This window comes from Vulpes vulpes, chromosome 10, assembly GCF_048418805.1.
Source record: "Vulpes vulpes isolate BD-2025 chromosome 10, VulVul3, whole genome shotgun sequence".
Taxonomy (NCBI): Eukaryota; Metazoa; Chordata; class Mammalia; order Carnivora; family Canidae; genus Vulpes; species Vulpes vulpes.
This window is the reverse complement of record NC_132789.1, coordinates 38163310-38190133: the sequence shown is the minus strand read 5'-3', so window position 1 is coordinate 38190133 and position 26824 is coordinate 38163310. Positions and strand designations below refer to the sequence as shown.

The window sequence follows — 26824 nt, the reverse complement described above, 5'->3', positions numbered from 1 at the left end:
GGGTGGGTATAGCTGCACCAATGGGCTCTAGTACCTGCCATAACAAAGTTCCAGGCAGCAGTTCCAGAGGGCTTCAGGCAGAAAGTAAAGGATACCGTGGGTTTTTGAGGTGGTTCTTCTTCCCCCATTTGGGGGAGGGGTAGGGAGCTATGCAGTTGGTGGAGGGAACTTACTAACTGATGAGAACTCGCTGCTCCTGGCCTTGTGGGGAAGTGGGCCGCCTGGATAATGGAGGGGAAGGCTTCCTGGCTCTTTTGAATTCCTTCCAAAAGGCGGGAAGGCCACTTGGTGGACTTCTACAACTAGACAGTCAGGGACCAGGGTAGTGGAGAGGTGAATCCTGTGGCTAATGTGTGATGAGGTTTTATTAGTTTCTCTACTAGGACAGATTTCTACAGTTTGTAATTCAGGGTAATAATAGATTTTATCTTTTTTTTTTTAATTCGATTTCAACTTGCCAACATATAGCATAACACCCAGTACTCATCCCATCAAGTGCCCCCCTCAGTGCCCGTCACCCAGTCACCCCCACTCCCCACCCACCTCCCTTTCCACCCCTTGTTCGTTTCCCAGAGATAGGAGTCTCTCATGTTCTGATTCCCTTTCTGATATTCCCTACTCACTTTTTCTCCTTTCCCCTTTATTCCCTTTCACTATTTTTTATATTCCCCAAAAGAATGAGACCATTTAATGCTTGTCTTTCTCCAATTGACTTATTTCACTCAGCATAATCCCCTCCAGTTCCATCCACGTCGAAACAAAGGGTGGGTAATTGTCATTTCTTTTTTTTTTAATTAAAAATTTTTTTTTTAATTTTTTAATTTTTTTATTTTTTCAGCTTTAAAATGTTTTATTTATTTATTTTTTTTATTATAAATTTATTTTTTATTGGTGTTCAATTTGCCAACATATAGAATAACACCCAGTGCTCATCCCGTCAAGTGCCCTCCTCAGTGCCCGTCACCCAGTCACCCCCACCCCCCATCCACCTCCCTTTCCACCACCCCTTGTTCATTTCCCAGAGTTAGGAGTCTCTCATGTTCTGTCTCCCTTTCTGATATTCACATACATTTTCTCTCCTTTCCCCTTTATTCCCTTTCACTATTTTTAATATTCCCCAAGTGAATGAGACCATATAATGTTTGTCCTTTTCCAATTGACTTATTTCACTCAGCATAATACCCTCCAGTTCCATCCACGTCGAAGCAAATGGTGGATATTTGTCGTTTCTAATGGCTGAGTAATATTCCATTGTATACATAGACCACATCTTCTTTATCCATTCATCTTTCAAATAGATTTTATCTTTACAATGATGAGCAACCTGTATTTTTAAGCATGAGGGGTGAGGGATGGGGTGGAGGAGAGGTGGTGACACAGTATTTTCAGAAGACTGGCTTGGAAGACCTTATGAGGGGTTGGATTGAAGAGCATTTACTGAGGGAATTCTGGGCATGGTTTGTGAAAGTGCATGTCATAGATGGTGGCAATGAAAAGGGAGATGCTGAAAGATGTGACAAGGAAAGAAAGAAAAATATTTGATGGCTTGGTGTGATGGTTAAACAGAAATCAAGGAAGCTAGCAAGGTTTTACTTAAGCCAGCTTTACCACCCTCTCTGCTTCCCTACAGTTTGCAGATGGGAGCCATTTGATTGCCTATTGTCATTCTTGGATCCTTGGTACTGCAGAAAGAAGTCACAGCCCCTGTCCTGTTGGAATTTGCAGCCCACAAACCAGCACAGTTCATAGGAGGCAGATATGTATTTAGGGATGGGGTTAGAAATTATTATTGTTAGAGGCACCTGAGTGGCTCAGTTCGTTAAGCATCCACCTTTGGCTCAGGTCATGGTACCAGGGTCCTGGGATTGAGCTCCTTCAGGCTCCCTGCTCAGTGAGGATCCTGCTTCTCCCTCTGCCTCTGTTGCTCCCCCTGCTTGTGTTTTCTCTTTCACTCTCTCTCTCTCTTTCAAATAAATAAAATCTTTAAAAAATTATTTATTGTTAAATAAATTCTGTGTTAATTTGGGTCTCAGTGAGGTGGTTTTTTTTTTTTGGTTTTTACTCTCTTCCCAGCCAAGTTTCCTTGAATTTGGTATGATAGGCAATATGTGGTCAGTACAATTCCTGAAATTCTGTGTAGCAACCTTTCTGTGCCTCATCCAAGTTGCTGGGGACTCTAGGGGGCCATAAAACTCTTCTATGGGTGAAGAGTTCTGACACTGGTAAGAGAAGCCAGCACCACTCTGATCATTGTATGCTGCCATTCCGTCAGTATCCTCTTGAATCAAGTACTCTAGTAATACCATTATTACTCAGCTTAGATTTGAACAAATGTTTATTTAAAAAGCTCTACCATGTGGAAATATCAATGAAGGTACCTTTGAGGAGTTCTGGATATTTGTAATCAGGGCTTCGTCATTTGGTATCTTGAAAGGATGTCATAATTTTTCTGTAGTTTTGCCAATTCAGAGTTCATGAGCTTCTTGGTGGCAGATACAGACTTACTAAATTCACACCAGAATGAAGTATAAACAAATGCCAACCTCTTCATTTATAAAGTTTAGCTATCCTTTTCCAGAGAGCCAAATGACCCCTCTTTTGAAGCTGAAATGGTCTCAATCATTTGCTTGGTAATTGTGGTATTAGGAAAGAGAAGAAGAGCATACTAAGAATCACAGTAATGTTTATGTAAAGTGTGCAATACATCAAACACTGTTTTGAGGGACACCTGGGTGGCACAGCGGTTGAGCGTCTGCCTTTGGCCCGGGGCATGATCCTGGAGTCCTAGGATCAAGTCCCGCATCAGGCTCCCTGCACGAAGCCTGCTTCTCTCTCTGCCTATATCTCTGCCTCTGTCTCTGTGTCTTTCATGAATAAATAAATAAAATCTAAAAAAAGAAAACAAACAAACAAACACTGTTTTGAGAATTCACCTAGTTAACTTCTCACAACAATCCCACAAGGGGATGGTCTGATGCAAAGTATGAGCTCTGACCAAGTGTGATATGGTTTAGGTGATGTTTCATTTGTATACCAAGAGACCCCTCAAAATATCTCTTCACCACAGCAGAGCCTTCCCATGTACCGTGAGACCCACATGCCCATGGAAGTGCTGGATGGACAATGACCAATTTCTGAACCTTATTTCTTTTTTTTTCTCAACCCTATTTATTTTTTCTTTTTTTTCAAATATTTTATTTATTCATGAGAGAACAGAGAGAGAGAGAGAGAGAGAGAGAGAGAGAGGCTGAGACACAAGCAGAGGGAGAAGCAGGCTCCATGCATGGAGCCCGATGTGGGACTCGATCCCGGGACTCCAGGATCACGCCCTAGGCTGAAGGAGGCGCTAAATCGTTGAGCCACCAGGGCTGCCCTCTGAACCCTATTTCTAAGGTCACTTTTCCTTTCTCCTAAAACTATGTTTCTTTAGATCTGTTCGTGCTCCTGATCAAGATAAAATAAAGTCACTGATATGAGTCCTATCAGTCTTCTTGTCCTCTCCATCTTGAGTTGATTTAATGGGCTCAATCCTCATGAACTCAGTCATTTAATTAGCAAATGTTAATGATGCTTTGTTTGTGCCAGACCCTTTGTTGAGCCCTGGGAAACAGAAATGAATCAGACATAAGTCTTGACTTGGCACTCTGTCTATAGTTGTCTCTTGATGTTTGAAGGTAGCTCAGCTGCTGCAGCCATCAGCAAGTCTCACCCAAGAACCTATCTTACATATCATCTCCCTTATCAGTCAATGATTCTTGCCTATCCTGTAGGTAATAAGAGGGAGTGGGGGGTGGAACCTGAGGTTTCAGGTCTGGTTGTGGCCTTCTGTGCTCCAGGGGCCTCACTCAGAGGCCCTGCCCCAGCCTGTTAACTTGAGAAAAGCCCTCTTAACATCTTTGTTTCTAAGGCTATAGATGATGGGGTTGAGAAAGGCAGAGATAACATTGTAGAACAGAGCCAGTTTCTTGTCCCGCTCTGGGGAGGCATTGGCCCCAGGGTTCATGTACATAAACATGGCAGGCCCACAGAACATGGTGACCACAGTGATGTGGGAGGCACAGGTGGAGAAGGTCTTGAGTTGGCCTTGGGCCGAGCGGATCTTCAAGATGGTGGCAAAGATGCAGACATAAGAGGCCAGAATGAAGGAAAGAGGTACCAGGAGAAGGATGAAACCCAGGATGAAATCTACTTGGTCATTGAGGCATGTGTCTGCACAGGCCAGCTTCAGAACAGCAGGGACCTCGCAGAAGAAGTGATTGATCTCATTAGGGCCACAATAGGGCAGGCACATTGTGAAGACAGTATAGACCAGGGAACAGCTGATTCCCCACAATCCACAAAAGACCACCATTGCCCCACACAGCCATGGTGTCATGATAACCTTGTACCTGAGTGGGTAACAGATGGCTACATATCTGTCATAGGCCATGACGGAGAAGAGCCAGCCCTCAGTGATGCCCAACACCAGAAAGATGTACATCTGAGCCACACACCCAACATAAGAGATAGTTTTCTTCTGGCAGATCAGATGCACCAACATCTGGGGCACAGTGGTGGTGACATAGCTCATGTCCAGCATGGAGAGGACACTGAGGAAGAAGTACATGGGTGTGTGGAGGCGGGAGTCCAAGTGGATCAAGGTGATAATGAGCCCATTGCCCACAAGTGTAGAGAGGTAGAGAAAGAGGAAGATATTGAAGAGGATTGCGTTAATTTGGGAATCCCTGGAGAAGCCCAGAAGAATGAATTCAGACACGGAGCTGTGGTTGTCCCAGGGGAAGTTCTGCATTCTCCTTCAGCTGTGGAAAGAGAAATGAACCTACTAGTGGCCAAGTGTAAGATACACATTCAGGTATCATGACCGTTCAGTTGCTGACAAGGTCAGTGGTTCCTTGGATACTACTTGGAACTAATATCTGGTCAGAGACTGAGGACGAGCCAGGGCGAGGCTAAATTTCAGGAGGGGAGGGAAACCTTCATGGAATTTTCTGTTTTTCAGACCTAAATCTTTTAAAGACTGCCAGAGTCTTATTTTATTCTCTTAGTCCCAGAAAGGCCACCTGTTTACTTGTCTTTAGGAGCTACCATTACATAGCACATTGCTTGGGGTTCTTCTCCCCTAGTCCTGGACATAGAGTGGGATGATGATCTGAAGCTCTCCATCCCTCTTCTCAAAAAAAAAAAAAAAAACAAACCCACAACCACTCAGAAACCTTTTCTTCGGTGCTTTAACTTTCTGATCATTACAGATATATAGAGGGAGTAAGCCAGAAATGTGAAGAAGATATATGAATCCAGAAATGTTAAAAGTTTTTATAAAATTTTAACCATGTTTGTGTTTCTTGAATCTTTTGGGTCTCTGGAAGCTTCCTCACATGTAATTTTGAGATGAAGTTGTTCACCATTCAGCCTTGTCCTGACCTTACCCACAAATGAAGGGAAGGGTCTTCCTGCTTGTCCCTAAAACTATAATAGAGTCAGAATAATAGCTAGGGTTTTGTTTGTTTTTGCTTAAAGGCAGCTTTAGCATCTCTGAATCCCTGCAGCCTGGTGAGTATACCCCTCCCAATGGTAATCTATCCTTTGGAGTTCTTTCTTTCTTGCAGTTGAGATTTATGACAGGGAGAGAGACACATTTAAAGACTGTGCGTGGATTTAGTTTATATCTTAAAAGTTGGGGCTGACAAAAAGTTAGGGCTGATTCCTTGTTTGTGGTATCATAGGAGTTGGTGTGTTCTAGGGGAACATGGGATTTGGAATCAGAAGACTGTATTCAAGTCTTGGTACTTGGACTGTGACGCTGTTCATGTAATTTAATCTCCTTCCCTGTAAAGCCCCATTTCCTTCCCTGTAAATTCTACATAATACCTACCAGGAAGAGATCCCACGAGAAGTAATACATAATAAGTGTGAAATACCTAGCACTGTGACTAGCACAGAGCAGGAGCTCAGTAATGTTAAGTTCCCATCAAATCCCCTTCCTCATGGTGTCATCATGAAATGGTCAACAAACACTGATTGAGTACCTTCTACCTACCAGGTTCTGTTCTAGAAGCTGAAGAGACAAGGAACAACAAGTTATTTTCTTAATCCTCAAGGAGCTTACAGTCTGGTTGGAGAAATAGAGGAATAGAGGAACAAACGACATTTCAATGTATTTAGCACTATGATGGAAATATGTGCTAGCAGTCAAAGCTCTGTGCTAAGCACTAGGGATACAATAATAAAAATCTCTGTCCTCAAAGACCATGCACAGGAAGGAGATTGATAAACAGTGAATGATAGTCCAATGATAAGTGCTGATGGAAATAAGTACAGGGTGTCACAGGAGCCCACTAAAGAAGCACCTAGGTAGCCTTTGGGAGCTAGACTTCTCCAAGAAGAGAACACATGATGTGAATCTTAAAAGATGAGCAGAAATTAGCTAAGCAAATAACTTAAGGAAGAATTGTTTTGAATGATGGAGTAGCAGGTGTAAAAAGCCATAACTAAGAGAGAGCTTTGTGCAACCATGGAGCTTTGTCTGAGGGCAAGCTAGTCTGCATGGGGCAAGAAGGAAAAGGTTATAAAAGATATTGTATACCCTGATAAGGAGCATGGAGTTGTTCATTTAGGCCATGGTAAGTTGCAGATGAGTTTTAAGCAGAAAGGCATTGGAGGAAGATCAGTTGAGGAGTATGGGAAAAAGGTAGAAGCAACATAACATTCTAGACAACAAAGAAGACAAGAGAGATTAGAGAGAGGCATAGGAAATTGACTCAATATAACTTGGTATCTGAGAGGTACAAGGTGAGAAAGAGAGAGGGGACAAAGATGAGCTTAAAGTTTCAGGCAAACATTAAAAAAAAAAAACTTGTGCAGAGATGGAGGAGGGAAAGATGGCATGGGGCAGGAAGTGGCTGGAAGGTAATATTAAGTCTGTTACAGACATAGAGCTTGAAACATGGAGTAGCCTGAGGATCTGACCATCAGAGAATAGGACAGATAACCTTGAAACTCAGGAAAGAGATTTGAGCAGAAGATCAAAATTTGGGGGGTAATTAAGGCCCAAGATGGATGAGAACTCTCTGGAATAGCTCAGGAGAAAGAGGAAAGGATCAAAAGTGCATGCAACTTGGGGAATGAACACTGGATAGATCAGCAGGGAAGAGCCAGGGCTTGAGCAAGAGGATCAGGGAGGCAGGGGAGCTTGTTGCCACAAGCCGAGGGAGCTGGCATCTCCAAAAGGGCATATGGTGCCAGACACTAAAGAGAAGGCAGAAGGAATAAAACTTTAGAAGTCTAATAATGTGGAAGTTATTCTTGGCTTGGAAGTGGGAAATGTTGGTGGAGTGATGAAGGCAGAAATCAGACACCAGTAGGTTTTGGGTAGTGAACTAGGCTGTAAAGTGGAGAAGGGAAGAGATATGTAAGATTGGGACATATGGTGGAAGGAGGTTTTTGCTTGTGTTGCTGTTTTCTTAAGATAGGAGGGAGTTCAGAATGTACATAGACTGGGAGAAGTCAAAATAGAGGGAGAGAGAGTGACATTGTAAGGTCTCCGAGGAAGCAGACAGCAATGGGACGAAATGCACAAGTCATGAGAGGCAGCTTCAGGAACAGTAGAAATGGAAGGGAAGGAGGTAAGAATGAGTTGGATACAGATCATTTAACTGTGACCACCAGAAAATTCAAGATCATCTTCCCATGGATCAGTCTCATGGATTCTTCCTTCACAGCCTCTCATGTAGATGGTTAGGAAGACAACCTAATTCAGTGGTTGAAAGTAGAATTTCAGGTCTCAAATGGATAGACCAAGAAGCCGATGTCAAGAAAACAAATGTTATAGCACAAAGCTAAAATCCTCTGTCCCTTCCTTGGGTTCAAAAAGCCAGCCACAACAGCTCAGGTGGGACAGCAGTTCACTGGGCAATAACTGAGGACTGGAAGTGGATCAATGTAAGGAAACTTTCTAAAAAGTCAATATAAGTAACATCATTGATAAAAAAAAAAAGAAAAAATAAAAAAAACAGTAACATCATTGAGAAAGGATGCTGACAGATCATGAAAGGTGCCATGGAATTGTGTCTGTAGTAGTCACACTTCATGTGGGGTGTCTTTCTCACTTCTGGGGCCACATTTCAAAGGGAGTGTAGAGTGGTGCCTGGGTGGCTCAGTTAGCAAAGCCTCTGCCTTCAGCTCAGGTCATGGTCTCTGAGTCATGAGATGGAGCCCCACATCAGGCTCCCTGCTCAGTGAGGAGTCTGCTTCTCTCTCTCCCTCTGCTCCTTCCCCCCTGGCTTGTGTTCTGTTTTTCTCATAAATAAATAAATAAATAAATAAATAAATAAATAAATAAATAAAATCTTTAAAAAAAATAAAGGGAGTGTGGATATATTGAAACAGTTTACAAATAAGGGTCTAGAAGCCACATCATATGAGAAAGAGTCGAAACAATTGGGGACGTTTGCCATGTGGAGTCAAAGGTGAAGGGCATTCTGGAAGCTGAGAGCCAACTTTCTAAAAGGCTTTCATGTGAAATGTGGATAAGACTTGTTCTGGGTGGTCTCAAGAGGTACAGTTGGGAGTTACACTAGGGAGGCAAGATCCTCACTAATGTGAGGGAAGTCCACAGATAGAAATAGATGGTCTGGAAGGTAGTGAACTTGCTGACCCCCTGAGAGGATCAAAGAAAATGTCAAAATACATTGTGACCAATCTGCTGATGGGCCGGAAGTGTCTCTGGTCTACTCTATCTGGAAGAGTTGAAGACTTTGCCACTCCTCTGTGCTCTCCTAGTTCCATCTGGACCTGATGTCTGATGCCTGGACAATTGCAGTAGGCTCTCAATAGGCATCCCATCTCCAGTCCTTGCTACAAACTCAGTGACCAGAATATGGTACAAGATTGAGGAAAAGAGGGGTGTAGAGTGGGAAGGGATAGAAGGGTCAGGAATAGGTGAATGGGGCTCCAAGTCCACTGGGAGCCTCCTCTCCAGCCATCCCAGGGCTTGGCCTAGAGCTGTACCAGAGAAGAATAAGAGGATGTCAAGTATCCTGTTTGAAAGCAATCACTTCCTTCCCCTTCCCAAATAAGAACATTGCAAATCTTCCCAGTTCTAACATCCCACTCCAGCTCCTGTCTTCTATAACTTGTCATCCCCACTTTCATCTCTCCTATGAGGGCCTTGTCCTATATCCTCTATGGAGCACGAACTGCTTCAGCTCTATGGCAGTAAGCCTTCACTTCCTTCCACCTCTTTCCCCCCTCAACTGAGGAGCACACCCACAAGACAAAAAAGGAGGGAGAGAGAAGGACAAAGAGACAGGTCACTGTACAAAGAGAAATCAATGACACAGGATGACAGGGGTCAGGAAGTAGAGCAGGTGCCCAGGAGGACCTGATGTGGATAGAAAGGAGGCAGGCAGGCATCCAGAGACACAGGCGAGGACAGACAGGGAGCATCAGGGAAGCATGCCCAGAGGTGGGACTGCATGGTCCCTGTCTCTGCCCCTTCCCTCCTTACCTTGCATTGGGCTCAGTGTGGGATGAGCTAGGAGCCTACTGGGTCCCTCTTTCATACTCTGCTCCTGATCCTCAGGGAAGAGAAATCAAGTAGCTTCTTAATGAGTCTCTGCCATGGGATTCTCCAGGTCCCATCTCAGATCTCCTGATCACTTTACCTCCCTAGACTGGCACTCAAGGCCTACACGTCCAGGCCCCCTGACCCTCCCAGATCAGCACTGCCTGCTCTCCATGAGCCCCCTCCTACTCTGCCTTGGAGTCCAAAGGAACAGATGGATGGATGCCAATTACCATGACTGCATGGATTGAGAGGTGCAAGAGGAGAGGGTCAGGCAGGCAAGCCAGGGCAGGTTTCCATGGACCATGAAGAATCCACAGGGGTTTTGGGGAAAGGAGGATATCACGCTCTCAGTCCTCAGGACTCTGATGCACTCTCTCATCATGCCCTGCTGGATACTAGCCTGTGTTGTGTTCTGACATCCGGTGGACCCACAGACTGTGGCTCCTTGCAGGGAAGAGCCAACTATTGTGAGATATTTCACAGAACCTGCCTCAGGATGAAACAACTGATAAGTTCAGGCAAAGCCCTGAACAGTTGGAAGGCCTGATCTCAAATCTTTGTTCTGCCACTTACTAATAGTGTAGTATTGGGCAAGGTACCGACCTCCATGTACCTCAGTTTCTAGACCAGTAAAATGGGGGCAATAACAGGGGTCTCTGGGTGGCTCATCAGTTAAGCGCCTGCCTTCAGCCCAGGGTGTGATTCTGGAGTCCCGGGATCGAGCCCCATGTTGGGCTCCCTGCATGGAGCCTGCTTCTCCCTCTGCCTGTCTCTCTGCCTGTCTCTCTGCCTGTCTCTCTCTCTCTCTCTCTCTCTCTCTCTCTTTCTGTGTGTGTGTGTGTGTGTCTCATGAATAAGTAAATAAAATTTTTTTTAGAAATGGGGCAATAACAGTGTATGATAGCTGTGAGAATTAAATATGATTAGCTATGAAACTGATGAGTAAAATACACATATCATTTTTTAAATGATTTTATTTATCTCATTCATGAGAGACACAGGGAGAGAGGTAGAGGCAGGCTCCTTGGGGAGCTTGATGCGGGACTTGATCCTGGCACTCTGGGATCACGTCCTGAGCCAAAGTCAGATGCTCAGCCACTGAGCCACCCAGGTGACCCAATATGCATATTCTTTATGCCTGACATGGCTCCCAGGTGTATGTCAGATGGTTGAAATGCTTGACCTACAAATGTATATTTTCGCAATGAGACTCAGAGTAATCAGACACCACAACATCTTCTCAGTCACTAGCTCTGCTTCTTGCCTGGGGCGGGACACACAGCAGGCACCACCTAACTGCTGTCAGCCTCTGTCCCAAGCATAGATGCGGGAGATAGCCCCTTGGATGACATAGGCGAGAAGTCTGAAGTAATCTTCTTTGATTTGTAATCGCCGTCACTGGAGTCAAACACAAGTGCTACTCAGGGCTGGCAAATGGAGTTGTCTTATTTTCAAACTCTGGTTGGTGGCAACTGCCTAGATCAAAACAGATGCTGAGGGTTGCCTTGATGGCTCAGCAGTTGAGCATCTGCCTTCGGCCCAGGGTGTGATCCCGCGGTCACGGGATCAAGTCCCACGCTGGGCTCCCTGCATGGAGCCTGCTTTTCCCTCTGCCTGTATCTCTGCCTGTCTCTGTGTGTCTCTCATGAATAAGTGAATGGAATCTTATAAAAAGCTCATGAAATAGTATACAGCCACACTTGAGGGTATCTCTCTCTTTTTTTTAATAAATTTATTTTTTATTGGTGTTCAATTTACCAACATATAGAATAACATCCAGTGCTAGGGTATCATTTCATGTAAAGCAGACAGCCAGCTATACATATACTATGTGATTCCATTTCTATAAGATTCTTGAAATGACAAAGTGATAAAAAAAAAAACAGGTCGATAGGTAATACAGTGAGAATTGTGGGGATAGATGTCTACAAAGGGTCACCATGAATGCCTTTGTGGAAATGAAACAATCTGTGATAAAATGTCATAGAACTCATACTGGTTTGCTAGGACTATCATAACAAAATCCCACAAACTGAGTTAAACAAAGGAAATTTATCCTCTCACAGTTTTGGAGCCTGAAAGGCTAAGACCAATTTGTTGGCAGGTTTGGTCTCTTCTAAGGCCTCTCTCCTTGGCTTGCAGACAGCTGCCTTTGTGCTGTGTCCCCACATGTGCAAGCATCCTTGGTATCTCTCTCTGAGTGTCCTTATTTCCTCTTTTTATAAAGGCACCAGTCAGATTGGATTAGGGCCCACCCATATGACATCATTCAATTTTTTTTGACATCATTCAATTTTAATTACCTCTTTAAAGGCTATGTCTCCAAGTGTAGTTATATTGTAGATTAGGGCTTCGACATATGAATTTGGCGAGGGAAAGAAGAGATGCAATTCAGCTCATAACCAAAAAGCTGAATGCATATAAAAAAACTGGTGTAATCTCCTGCACCCCAATGTCTATAGCAGCAATGTCCACAATAGCCAAATTGTGGAAGGAACCTCGGTGTCCATCGAAAGATGAATGGATAAAGAAGATGTGGTATTTGTATACAATGGAATATTACTCAGCCATTAGAAAAGACAAATACCCACCTTTTGCTTCAATGTGGATGGAACTGGAGGGTATTATGCTGAGTGAAATAAGTCAGTCGGAGAAGGACAAACATTATATGGTCTCATTCATTTGAGGGATATTAAAAATGGTGAAAGGAATAAAGGGGAAAGGAGAGAAAATGAGTGAAAATACCAGCGAGGGTGACAAAACATGAGAGACACCTAACTCTGGGAAATGAACAAGGGGTGGTGGAAAGGGAGGTGGGTGGGGGTTGGGGCGACTGGGTGACGGGCACTGAGGGGGGCACTTAGCGGGATGAGCACTGGGTCTTATGTTATATGTTGGCAAATTGAACTCCAATAAAAAAAAATATATAAAAATAAAAGTAAAATTTTAAAAAAGAAAAAAAAACTGGTGTAATCTGAAAATGTCTGGTTTAGTACTATAACTGATGTTCCTTTTCTAGTTTTGTTTTAAAAGATTTATTTATTTATTTATTTATTTATTTATTTATTTATTTATTTATGATAGACATAGAGAGAGAGAGAGGCAGAGACACAGGAGGAGGGAGAAGCAGGCTCCATGTCGGGAGCCTGACATGGGACTCGATCCCAGGACTCCAGGATCATTCCCTGGGCCAAAGGCAGGTGGCTAAACCACTGAGCCACGCAGGGATCCCACTGAGCCACCCAGGGATCCCTCATTTCCTAGTTTTGATAATGTACTATGATTATGTAAGATGTTATCATTAAGGGAAGATGAGTAAAGGGTATATCAGAACTCTATGTACTGTTCTTGCAACTTCTTGTGCATTTTAAATTATTTTAAATAAATTATTAAAAAAATAGCCCCTATGCCCTGACAGATACTGAATAACTAACTATGAGTCAACATGTGACTAGGTAAACAAAACAGTTGTCATAAACTGTTACCATATCCACTGAACCATCAACTTGGTCATGCACAGAATTCCATTGGATGGGTTATGTTGTAGCGTAATGTAAAGAAATCTTTACCTAATACTAGGTCATGAAGATTTCCTCTTTTTTTTCCAAAGAGTTTTATAGTTTCACATTTTGCATTTAGATCTATGATCAATTTTAACTTAATTTTTGAATAAGGTACAAGGTTTAAATTGTGATTTATCCTTTCTTCTATATGTCCGGTAGTTCCAACAGCATGGGTTCAAAACACTATCCGTTCTCTATTCAATTACTTTTTCTAGTTTAATTAAATATTAGTTGGCCATACTTTTGTATGGCCTATTTCTCAACTGTCTAATCTATTTCATTGATATATGAATCTATCTGTCCACCAATACCGAGACTGCTGATTGCAGCAGCTATGTAAGTCTTAGAATTGGATAGTGATTCTTCCATCTTTATTTCTTCTTTTTTTCAAAATTGCTTTAACCTAGTTCCTTTACCATTCTAAAACTTTAAAATCAATTAATTAACATATAGTATATTATTAGTTTCAGAGGTAGAGTAGGTAGGTAGAAGTTGCATCAGTTACATATAATACCCAGCACTCATTACATCAAGTGCCCTCTTTAATGTCCATCACCCGGTTACCTCATCTCCCCACCCACCACCTCTCCAGCAACCCCCAGTTTGTTTCTTTTTTATAAAGATTTATTTATTTATTTATTTATTTCATAGAGAAAGAGAGTGCAAACATGAGCAGGGGTGGGGTGGGGTAGGAGCAGAGGCCAAGGGAGAAGCAGACTTCCCCAGTGATCAGGGAGCCCAGCATGGGGCTCAATCCCAGGATCATGACCTGTGCCAAAGGCAGACACTTAACCAAGCAACCCAGCCCCCCTCCCCAACCAGTTTGTTTTCTATAGTTAAGAGTCTCTTATGGTTTGTCTCCCTCTCTGATTTCAACTTATTTTTCCTTGCATTTCCTCATGTTCCTTTACTTTTTTTTGGAAGATTTTATTTATTTATTCATGAGAGACAGAGAGAGACAGAGAGAGAGAGAGAGAGAGAGAGAGAGTCAGAGACACAGGCAGAGGGAAAAGCAGGCTCCAGGCAGGGAGCCAGACCTGGGACTTGATCCCCGGTCTCCAGGATCAGGCCCTGGGCCGAAGGCAGTGCTAAACTGCTGAGCCACCGGGGCTGCCCCTCCTTTACCTTTTAATATAAATGTTCAGATCTACTAGTTCATATCAACAAAAATTCCTGCTGGGATTTTGATAGGAATTGCACTAAACTGTAGAATAATTTGAGGGAAAATTGGCATCTTTGCTATGTTACGTTTTTCAATCCAGGAAAATGAAATGTCTCCATTTATTTACTTTTTTGATATATTTCATCAGTGTTTTACAATTAAGCACAGGTACTATACATGTTTTGCTAATTTATACCCAAGTATTTAATTTTTATGAAGCTATTGTAAATAACATCATATAATTTTAGTTTCCAATTATTCATTGCTACTATATAGAAATATAATTGATTCTTATGTGTTAATCTTGTATTATGTAACATTGCTAAACCCATTAATTAGTTCTAAGAGTTTTTAAGTAGAATCATTGCCTTTTTTCACCTGAACAACTAGGTTATCTGCAAATGGAGACAGTTTTCCTTTTTTTTTTTTGTATTCTCTTTTCTTGCCTTATTGCACTGGCTAGGACACCAGTACCACTTTGAATAGGAGTGGCAAAAGCAAGCATCCTTGTTTTAGTACTGGTCTAGGGAGAGAGCACTTAGTCTTTCACCATTATTAAGGATTTTAACTGGAGGTTTTTTGGTAAATGTTTCTTGTCACTGAGAATAAATTTCCATTTACTCCCAATTTGTTAAGATTTCACTTTTTTTTTTGTTTTTCAAATTATGAATGACAGATAGGACATTCTAAGTCACATGCATTTGAGCCTTATGAGAATTCAAATATAGAATGACATGTTAGAGTTCTTGCTGTCAAAGGGACTGAAGGCCAAGGTAAGGGTTGGACACTTTAAGATCCCTCTCAGCCAAGTGTTCTATGTGAGACAAAGAAGAAGAATTAAGTTTTCATTTGGGCTGAAAGTAGTTAAGAAGCTTCCTGAATAAGAGACCCACATGAGTTCCTTATTGATGAGCATGGAGATAGTAGGCAAATGGGGGACAGAGTTTTTTGTATAGGATGGAACAGCCTATGCAAAGATCTGAGTAGTCAGGACTGGTCAGAGGAGAGGGATCATGCCAGGAGTTGGGGACATCAAGTGGGCTTTCCATGGATTTCTGTTGCTTTGAGAGCCTGAAGAAGGAAGCCTCATTAGCTCCAGCAGATGATCATCAATTGCCACCTCTAATGACCCAAAGCAATTTTCCTAACAAGTCCCCAAGAAACATAATCAGCATGTCTTGCTAACAGTTCTTTTTTCTTCCCCTCCAGATAAACAAGGCTCCTTTTCCCCAGGGTTTCTCTTCTTAGAGGCTGTGGCCTTCAGACAGGGAAATCCTAGGACTTCAAACTCTTTTCTCCTCATGGTTCACATCACTCTTAGAGTTACCACTGCTTTAATCCTTGGAGAATGCTAAGAGTGCTCTAGGCTGGTAATTCCTCCTAAATTTATCTTCTGGAGAAAGTTGCTAATGAGCAAACCTCACTTGTAGCATTTAGTAATCTTCTGGGCTTTCTTAACATTCAGATGATCCTTGGCTTACAAGCAAAACTTGTTTCTAACCAGCTAAGAGCAGTTGAATTATTTTGTTGATTGAATCCTATTAGAAAGATGTGTAGAGAACAGTTGATTTTAAAAAGGTTCATCTTGATTGCCTTCTGGAAAGCAGTTGAATATTTGTCTGAATTCAGAGTGATAGAAATTTGATTTGGTTTGAGAGCATTAGAAATATTTTAGTTCCTGGTTAATATAGCAGCTGACGTGATTGTGTCTCACTAATTTTGGTATTTGTGTGTGTCTGTATTGAGTGTATGACTCTGTATATGCAGTCAATTACCATCATGAGTATCCAACCCATACATCCTGACCTCACAACAAGCTTTATCTTATTTTTTAAATAATAATAAATTTATTTTTTATTGGTGTTCAATTTACCAACATACAGAATAACAAGCTTCATCTTAATTAGCATTTACAGTTGACAAATACAAGCTACCATTAATGAACATTTTCTAAGGTATCTAGCTTTGAAGGCAATGACTAATGATAATTTATATAATTATTTAAGTTTTGAGGCTTGTTCCCATTTGAACTTAAAAATAATTTTGTACTATAGGTAGAGTCAGATATGGTCACTACCTCCATTTTAAAGATTATGGGGACCAGGGGCACTGGGGTAGTTTAGTCGGTTAAGTGTCTGACTTAATTTTGGCTCAGGTCATGATCTCGGGGTCATGAGGTTGAGCCCCAAGACAGTCTCCGTGCTCAGTGGCAAGTCTGCTTGAGATTGTCTCCCTTTTCCTTCCCCCACTCTCTCTCTCAAAAGTGAATAAGTAAATCTAAAAAAATAAAATAAAGATTAGGGGGACTGAGTTCCAGAGATATTAGGTAATTTTCCAAGTTCTCAACAAATTAAGGCAGAACTAAAGCTCAGTGCTCTTCCCATTGTCTCCCTGGTCTGTCTGGTGGTATGAAATTTAAGAGTAACTTAGTTGTAGATACCAAGACACTCTCCTTGTGAACAAAAGTCTAGGTTTCTGGAAGCCACAGTTGGGGAGGTAAGTATAATGACATGAGAGAGAGACCATGAAGGTGAAGAGGAGCTAAAAGAAAAATTGGAGAGATTGCAGACCAAGGATAGAGGTGAGGCTGGGAAAATTCACTCAACAAACACTTATTGAGAAGTTGAGTCTATGGCACAATGATACTTACTTGGGCTATGGAATGCTGGTGAGGAAGATCTAAAGTATCCAATAGAGCTCTAATCTTCATGGGTCTGATCCTATAATTATGACTTAGAATAATAATCCTAAGTGTTTAATTTTTTCTCAATAGTATCCCATTCATTATCTCAACTGAGCCTCAAAAATTTATATTAACAATTTGAGAAATAGCATAACATAATAGATAAAAACTTGGGCTCTGGAACCATACTTCCTGGGTACAAATCTCAGTTGTGTTACTTTTTTTTTTAATAATAAATTTATTTTTTATTGGTGTTCAATTTGCCAACATATAGAATAACACCCAGTGCTCATCCCATCAAGTGCCCCCCTCAGTGCCAGCCAACCAGTCACTCCCACCCCCCGCCCTCCTCCCCTTCCACCACCTCTAGTTCGTTTCCCAGAGTGAGGAGTCTTCCATGTTCTGTCTCCCTTTCTGATATTTCCCACTAATTTTTTCTCCTTTCCACTTTATTCCCTTTCACTATTATTTATATTCCCCAAATGAATGAGAACATATAATGTTTGTCCTTCTCCAATTGACTTATTTCACTCAGCATAATACCCTCCAGTTCCATCCACGTTGAAGCAAATGGTGGGTATTTGTCATTTCTAATGGCTGAGTAATATTCCATTGTATACATAAACCACATCTTCTTTATCCATTCATCTTTTGATGGACACTGAGGCTCCTTCCACAGTTTGGCTATTGTGGACATTGCAGCTAGAAACATCGGGATGCAGGTGTCCCGGCGTTTCATTGCATCTGTGTCTTTGGGGCAAATCCCAACAGTGCAATTGCTGGGTCGTAGGGCAGGTCTATTTTTAACTCTTTGACGAACCTCCACACAGCCTTCCAGAGTAGCTGCACCAGTTCACATTCCCACCAACAGTGTAAGAGGGTTCCCTTTTCTGCACATCCTCTCCAATATTTGTGGCTTCCTGCTTTGGTTAATTTTCCCTATTCTCACTGGTGTGAGGTGGTATCTCATTGTGGTTTTGATTTGTATTTCCCTGATGGCCAGTGATGCAGAGCATTTTTTCATGTGCATGTTGGCCATGTCTATGTCTTCCTCTGTGAGATTTCTCTTCATGTCTTTTGCCCATTTCATGATTGGATTGTTTGTTTCTTTGCTGTTGAGTTTAATAAGTTCTTTTTTATGTTTATATGTATTTTATTATTTTTTAAATAATAAATTTATTTTTTATTGGTGTTCAATTTGCCAACATACAGAATGATAAGTTCTTTATAGATCTTGGAAACTAGCCCTTTATCTGGTACGTCATTTACAATCAGTTGTGTTACTTTTTATTTGGGTAGCATTTGGCAACTTACTTAATCTTCTTGTGCCTTAGTTTCTTTATTTGTAGGATAAAGATAATAATACCTATCTCTGAAGTTATTATAAGAATTAAAATAATAAGTGCATACAAAGCACTTAGTGACATTGTATGCAAAAAGCTCAATGAAGTCAATTATTATTACTTAAGCACAATGAGTATCATGAAAAAAAATTTTACAGATGTGGAAATTAAATCCCAAAGAAGGTGACTCTTCCAAAGCCACAGAAGGTCAATGATGTGTTTAAGCTTTGAACACAGTTCTCCCTGAGTCCTTTCCTAATATTTCCAGTGGCCAAGTTAATGCAAAAGTGTTTTTTTCTAGATATTTTACTCACCCTGGGTTCCTCATCCAGTCCAATGGCTTCAATGGAAGTGATGATGAGATAGAGAGATTAGAAGGAAAGCAGGCAGTCCTAGTCCATGGCCTATTGAGCATCCTCACTCATTCCAATTAACTTGAGAACAGACCTCTTCACATCTTTGTTCTGGAGGCTATAGATGATAGGATTTAGAAAGGCAGAAATGACATTGTAGAACAGGGCCAACTTCTTGTCATCCTCTGGGGAAGCTTCAGAGCCAGGCCTCATATACATGACCATGAATGGAATACAGAACATAGGACCACAGCGATGTGTGAAGCACAGGTGGAGAAGGCTTTGATTCGTCCCTGTGTGGAGCGAATCTTTAGAATAGCCATGAAGATGCGAACATATGAGGTCAGGATGAGGGATAATGGAATCAGGAGCAAGATGAAACCTAAGATAAAGTCCACTTGGTCATTGAGGGATGTATCTGGACAGGCCAACTTCAAGACAGCAGGAATTTCACAAAAGAAGTGGTTTATTTCACTGGGGCCGCAGTAAGGCAGATTCATTGCAAAGACTGTGTAGACTAGGGCACAGATGAGACCACAAAGGGCAGAGCTGACTGCCAGGACTACACACAGGGTTTGGCCCATCTTGACCCCATAATGGAGTGGATAGCATATGGCAACATATCTGTCATAGGCCATGGCTGCAAAAATCCAAGTCTCAGTGATGCCCAAGGTCAGGAAAATATACATCTGGACCACACACCCAATGTAGGATATGGTCTTTTTCTTGCTTACTAGATGGACCAACATCTGGGGCACTGTGGTGGTGGCATAGCTGAGATCCAGTACAGAGAGGATGCTGAGGAAAAAGTACATGGGGGTGTCGAGGCGTGCATCTACTCTTATCAGGGTAACAATGAGTCCATTACCCAGGACTGTAAATAAGTAAAGAAAGAGGAAGAGGAAGAAAAGAATCCAGTTGGTCCTGGGATTTCTGGAGAAGCCCAGGAGGATAAACTCAGTTACAGAGCTGTTGTTTTTCCAGTCTCGGCCACGCATGGCCTTCCTTCTGAGGAAAGAAGAGAACATATTCCTGAATCCCTTGCTGTCTCAATGAGAGAACACCAGGTGAGATTCACAGATGCAGGGACCAAAGGCATCTCAGAGCTAAACAATCAAACCAAGATATATACTTCCATGCCCAGGGAATATTCTATTCCAATTGGCCTACTGTTGTAGGGATTCTATAAATATGTATTGGTTTGTCTAACTAATTAGCTTTGACAAAATTCCAAAGATGCTGTGGAAGGAATTATACTAGTAGAAGTCTTATTTTGAAGAACACACACACACACACACACACACACACACACACACACACACACATACACACCATAAACCAAAGTAGGGAGTCTGGAAAAATAAAAAATGTTTTACAGTAAATCAAAGAATTCTAGAAGTCTCTGTAGTCATTCTTTCAAATATCAAGGCTAATAGATGTTGCAAAGGACAACATACATGTGAAACAAACAAAACCCCTGGCTGTTTCTCTTTGCCATCTTCCTTTATTGCGCTGTACTTTTGAAAACTCACATACCATAAGTTTTCAGGAAAAAAGAGTTTCAGATAATATCCTTTTAAAGATTTTTAAAATTTATTTATTCATGAGAGACACAGAGAGAGGGAGGCAGAGACACAGGCAGAGAGAGAAGTAGGCTCCATGCAAGGAGCCTGACGTGGGACTTGATCCCGAGTCTCCAGGATCACGCCCTGGACTGAAGGCGACACTAAACTGCTGAGCCACCCGGGCTGCCCACTTTCAGATAATATCTTCTTGGGGAAGAGGAATCTTTCCTCTAGACCATTTATCCCCTTTTCTACCCCCACCTTCCAGGCCTACTTTGATTACAATTATAAAGAACAAGTTGGTGGGTAAACATGGCTATATACTCAACAATCGAAACCTAGAAGAAACTTCTGTGCCCCTGGCATTTCTCAACAAAATGAAGCATATTTATTTGGGAATTAGGTGCAGGAAGGAACTATGTGCCTGGAAGCTTTTCTTAAAAACTAGTAAGGAGGGATCCCTGGGTGGCACAGCGGTTTGGCGCCTGCCTTTGGCCCAGGGCGCGATCCTGGAGACCCGGGATCGAATCCCATGTCGGGCTCCTGGTGCATGGAGCCTGCTTCTCCCTCTGCCTGTGTCTCTGCCTCTCTCTCTGTGACTATCATAAATAAATAAAAATTAAAAAAAACTAGTAAGGAGTTTTTCAGAGCCACATTTCTCCCTGGAGAGCCAGGTGGTGGGTGGGATTCCAGTTGGACCTGGACTTAATCCTCTATCCTATCTGGGCAGGCCTGGATGACAGAACATGTTACTGACAAGTCCTGTTCTCTTAATCCTTGTGTTAGTCCCAAAATGACTGCAGCAGAACATGGACAACTGGGTGTACACCTTTTCCAGACCCAAAAGAAGAAAATGGTCATTTATAAAATTGTACTCTATAAAAATGTTCCAGTAAATGTGATTTCACTAGATTATCACCACAACCCACCGAGGGTAGTATCACTATTCTCATTTCATAAAATCAGTCATCCAAGGTCAGATAGTAGGACTCAAACTCCCGAGTCCCATACTCTTCCCACCACATTAAGCCAAAATGTGTCTTGCACCATCAGATTTCACGCAGGGTTTAGCGGTCACCAAGCACAAATTAGGCCCACTTTAGGTGACATTGTGAGCAAAAACTGACCTGTGCAATTACACTTGTAGAGGGCAGAAAGTGCGCATTGCACAACATTGCAGATGGTCAGGTCTTTTCATAGAGAACCTTAAAACCTTGGTTTAAGGATTTCAATAACTGAGACATTGTACTGACAGTGAAAAAGCTGAGAGCTGTCAATTTGGGTTAAAATAATGTCATATAAAGTCATGGACAGGACTCAGGCTCAGAGGGATGGGAACAATAATATTGATACTCCTGTTAGAGAGACTATGCAATAGAATGGTGGCTAGCAGGTTGAATATAAATCCTCACTTTGATTGCAGATATGCTAAGGCTTTAAATACTAGTGTGTGCTGATAAATCGGAACTATATCTCCATCAAAATATCTTCTCTTATTTCATCTATCCTATTTAACATCCATCTTCATTTGGATAACTAGCAGGTATGTTAAAATAAACATTTTTTAAAGTCAAACTTCTAATCCCCTTTAACCCTGCTCCCCTCACAGCTCAATTTATGGCAATTCCATCTTTTGATATGGCTAAGAGTTTTCAAAAAACAACTCAAAGACTTTCTAATTTTTCTTTTTCTCCCATGTAATACATCAGCAATATTGCCAGGTATTTTTAAAATATGTATCCCAAAAGAGATCACTTCTGATCATCTATACCATTACCACCCTGGTCCAGATCATCATCTTCTCCTGCCAAGAATATTACAATACTCCCTAACCAATTCCAGAACTTCTGCTGTCTTGCCCTACAGTCTATTCTTAGCACAGTAACTAGGGTGATCCTACTAGAGCATAGGTCAGATCATTTAAACATTATGTAAATCCTCATCTCAAACCTTCCAGTGGCTTCTGGTAACTCCCAGAAGAAAAACCAAGGCTCCCCATCATCTCCCTGGCTCCATCTCCAACCTCACACCTCTCACTCTGTCTGTACAGCCATCCAGCTTTTTGTTGCTATTCATTCATGTTCCTACCTCAGAGCTTTTGTGCTTACTGTTCTCACTGCTAGAAATTCTCTTCCCCAGAAATCTTTATGGTTTTCCCCTTCATCTCCCTCAAGTATTTGCTCAATCTTCTCAGGGAAGACTTGAATCTTTCTGATCAACCTACTTAAAACTGATATATTCCACACTCTTTATACTGATCTGTTTTATCTTTCTTCATAGTACTTAACATCTTTTAATGTACAATATAATTTTAAGTCTCCCACACAAGAATGCAGAAATTTTTACCTTTCTGATTTATTGTGTACCACCAGATTCTAGACAATGCCTGGCATGTAGCAGGCATTATAAACGTTGGATAAATGGATGGACTGAATTTGTGCTGGGCCTCTGAGGAGGCAAGCCACTGCTGCTACTTAGGATGGAACTATATTTAGTGCTGAATTTTTCTTCCTATAAAACTAGCCATTGTGTTGAGCTAATTTTGGTCTTTCCCTTAGGCTTACATAGCTCTCAATATGTTTCTAAATAAGAACTGGACGAGACCATTTACAGACATCATACACAGTCATCCCACAAGGCCGCAAAGTCAATACCTGCTATTAATTACATAGAGTCCAAAGGCTGCCCAGAGCAATTTTTAATTTTTGTTTTTCTTTTCAATTTTTATTTTTTGAACCTACAATTTAAAAGGGAAGATGACACGCTAGTGATTGTCCACACGGAGAAAAGAGCTTTTCAGTAAAGGACTCATGAAGCCATGCTATGTAGGAAAGAGTGGAAGATACTAGGAAAGCTTAGTTTGGAGACTTATGATGAACCAGAGAGACCTCACCAAAGACTCCAAAAGTTGTCCTACAGAGAAAGGTAGAAATGTGTGCCATGCAAAAAATTAGAAATGATTAGTGAAAGTTGTGGGGCAGAGGGGGTGGGGGGACAAGCTTTAAGCTCAATTTACAAAAACAAAAACAAAACCTCTGGTGATTAATCTGCCTAGTAATAAAATATTCTGCTGGTAGTTAGAGACTGAAAAGACAGGCTCTCCATTTTTCAGAAGTGTTCAAGCAGAGGTTATAAGTCCATATCATTCAGGGGCACTATCACTCCTCTGGAAATGAAGTCAGAATGTAAAACTTTAGAAGTCCCTTTTACCACAAACAACAGAAAAGTTCTAAAGCTCAGTGACACCAAGATTCAGAGAATCTATGATTTTAGGGGGGACTTTTCACTATGCACCCAACTCATAACACAATTTAGAGTTGAAACAAAGTAATATGGTACTGATGAGAACCAAGGAAGCCTGCAAGAATGTGGGAATGCAGTATTAGTCAACTGGAGTGTGAAAAAATTAAAGGATAATTTAAAGATTTTATCAGCTTATTTTTGCAGAAATATGCATTGTATGCTATGCTTGGTACCCAGGAGGGGTGACTTTCCTGCCTCCTGAGCAGGCCGCATATAGGCTCCATTTAGGAAGGAAAAGGGAGAGCCTAAGAAAAAGAACACGCTAGAAGCTGAAGGAAGAACGTTATTATAAAGCCTACTTTATATATATATATCCTGTTTCCTAATTAAATATCTTAAATGTTTTATGTTTTCCTATTTAAAATACTTTATTGTTATCTCCTTTGAGATAATGTTTCTAAGAATCAAATCAGGGAAATATGGACTATTTAAACAATTATTAAGTAGCAGCTGTATGTAAATCACAGGAGGACTACCCAAGATCCAAGACAGAGTATGGACAAGAAACATCCCAGAGGAGTGTTTCCACTGAAGAAGAAAAAAACCCGTCTTCCCTGATGTTTTCTGTTCTAGTCTTTCCTCCGTCCATCCCATCTTACACACTGCCAGAGAGACTGTTCAAAATAGCAGGGCTGACCATGCTGTTGTCCTGATTGAAAGTCCTTTGAGGACTTCTGTTATCTATGAATTGATGCCCAAAGTCCTGAGCAGGGTTCTCAATGCCCTTTGGAATCTAATCCTTACCTACTGGCATTCTACCTTTACTTTCTGTGCTTCTGCCCAATCCTCATGCTTTTATATGGCTCTCCAGCTAGGAATAGGTTTTGCATTTTAGCATGGTTGAAAAAAAGTATTCATTGATGTCTGTGGCTGCTTTTGCCTATGACAAGAGTTGAGAAGCTGTGATAAAGGGAGATCTGGGTGGCTCAGTGGTTGAGTGTCTGCCTTGGGCTCAGGATGTGATCCTGGGGTTGGGGGATCAAGTCCTACACCAGGCTCCCTGCAAGGAGTCTGCTTCTCCCTCTGCCTGTGTCTCTGCCTCTCTCTCTCTGTGTCTCTCATGAATGAATAAATAAAATCTTGAAAAAAGAGAGACCAGCTGTGATAAAGACCATATGGTCTCCCAAAGCCTAAAGCCTAAAATATTTACTATCCAGCCCATTACAGGCAAAGTTTGCTGACTCCAGTTGAAGACAAACCAACCTTTTTTTGGGGGGGGGGTGGATGAAGCCATTCTATATTTTTTTCTGTAACATGTCATCCCAGAATACATCAAATCATTGTAGGACCAACAGGTCACAAGCTCTGTCCCTATAGAAGACAAACCAACTTATTCACCATCCTCCAAATATCCCAAGTCCATTCACAAGGTGTTTTCTATGAGGCGGTGCATACCAAGGAGGCAGGAGAGGCTCTGGGATAAAAGAAAATTAGGTTTGAATCCAACTCTACCACTTACTAAACAGCACAACCAAGAGAGTCATTTACCTCATTAAGCCTTCATTTCCTCATTTGTAGGGGGCACCTGGCTGGCTCAGTCAGTAAAGCATGAGATTCTTGATCTCAGGGTTATAAGTTCAAGCCCCATGTTGGTGTAGAGATTACTTAAAAATAAAATCTTTTTAATAATGTTTGCATTTCATCATTTGTAAAATTAGGGGAATAACATCTACTGTGAAGATTTTTGTGAAGATTAAGTGTTACCTTAGGTGTGTGTAATACTAAACATCTGTTGTTATTATTACTATCATCAAATGAATCCCCAGTTGAAATGCCCTTCTCTGTTTTCTCCTCTTGGTAAAATCTCTTTCTTTTCTTTCTTTTTCCTTTCTTTCTTTCTTTCTTTCTTTCTTTCTTTCTTTCTTTCTTTCTTTCTTTCTTTCCTTCTTTCTTCCAGTTCAATTTGCCAACATATAGCATAACACCCAGTGCTCATCCCGCCAACTGACCCCCACAATTCCCATCACCCAGTGATCCCAACCGCCTACTACCTCCCTTTTCACTAACTTGGTAAAATCTTTTTTTTAATGAATTAATTTTTTATTGGTGTTCAATTTACCAACATACAGAATAACACCCAGTGCTCATCTTGTCAAGTGTCCCCCTCAGTGCCCGTCACCCACTCACCCCACCCCCTGCCTTCCTCCCCTTCCACCACACCTAGTTCATTTCCCAGAGTTAGGAGCCTTTATGTTCTGTCTCCCTTTCTGATATTTCCCACACATTTCTTCTCCCTTACCTTATATTCCCTTTCATTATTATTTATATTACCCAAATGAATGAGAACATATAATGTTTGTCCTTCTCCTATTGACTTACTTCACTCAGCATAATACCCTCCAGTTACATCCACGTTGAAGCAAATGGTGGGTATTTGTGGTTTCTAATGGCTGAGTAATATTCCATTGTATACATAGACCACATCTTCTTTATCCATTCATCCTTCGATGGACACCGAGGCTCCTTTCACAGTTTGGCTATTGTGAACATTGCTGCTAGAAACATCGGGGTGCAGGTGTCCTGGCATTTCATTGCATCTGAATCTTTGGGGTAAATCCCCAACAGTGCAATTGCTGGGTCGTAGGGCAGGTCTATTTTTAACTCTTTGACGAACCTCCACACAGTTTTCCAGAGTGGCTGCACCAGTTCACATTCCCACCAACAGTGTAAGAGGGTTCCCTTTTCTCTGCATCCTCTCCAACATTTGTGGTTTCCTGCCTGGTTAATTTTCCCCATTCTCACTGGTGTGAGGTGGTATCTCATTGTGGTTTGGATTTGTATTTCCCTGCTGGCAAGTGTTGCAGAGCATTTTCTCATGTGCATGTTGGCCATGTCCATGTCTTCCTCTGTGAGATTTCTCTTCATGTCTTTTGCCCATTTCATGATTGGATTGTTTGTTTCTTTGGTGTTGATTTTAATAAGTTCTTTATAGATCTTGGAAACTAGCCCTTTTTCTGATATGTCATTTGCAAATATCTTCTCCCATTCTGTAGGTTGTCTTTTAGTTCTGTTGACTGTATCCTCTGCTGTGCAAAAGCTTCTTATCTTGATGAAGTCCCAATAGTTCATTTTTGCTTCTGTTTCTTTTGCCTTCGTGGATGTATCTTGCAAGAAGTTACTGTGGCCGAGTTCATAGAGGGTGTTGCCTGTGTTCTCTTCTATGATTTTGATGGACTCTTGTCTCACATTTAGATCTCTCATCCATTTTGAGTTTATATTTGTGTATGGTGAAAGAGAGTGGTCCAGTTTCATTCTTCTGCATGTGGATGTCCAATTTTCCCAGCACC

The 26824-nt window shown here is 41.5% G+C and overlaps 1 protein-coding gene and 1 pseudogene across 1 annotated transcript; both read right to left on the bottom strand.

The window, feature by feature from the left end:
- Window positions 1–3841: 3841 nt before the first annotated feature.
- Window positions 3842–4789, bottom strand: LOC112908203 (putative olfactory receptor 2B3). The gene has a single exon (XM_025983654.2). It carries the CDS (start codon window positions 4787–4789, stop codon window positions 3842–3844), a length of 948 nt encoding a protein of 315 aa, XP_025839439.2.
- Window positions 4790–18720: 13931 nt separating this feature from the next.
- Window positions 18721–19667, bottom strand: LOC112908206 (olfactory receptor 2A5-like; annotated as a pseudogene).
- Window positions 19668–26824: the final 7157 nt, after the last annotated feature.

Excerpts from the sequence above, each read along its gene's own strand:
- LOC112908203 (XM_025983654.2), bottom strand. The coding sequence starts at position 4,789 with ATGCAGAACTTCCCCTGGGACAACCACAGCTCCGTGTCTGAATTCATT.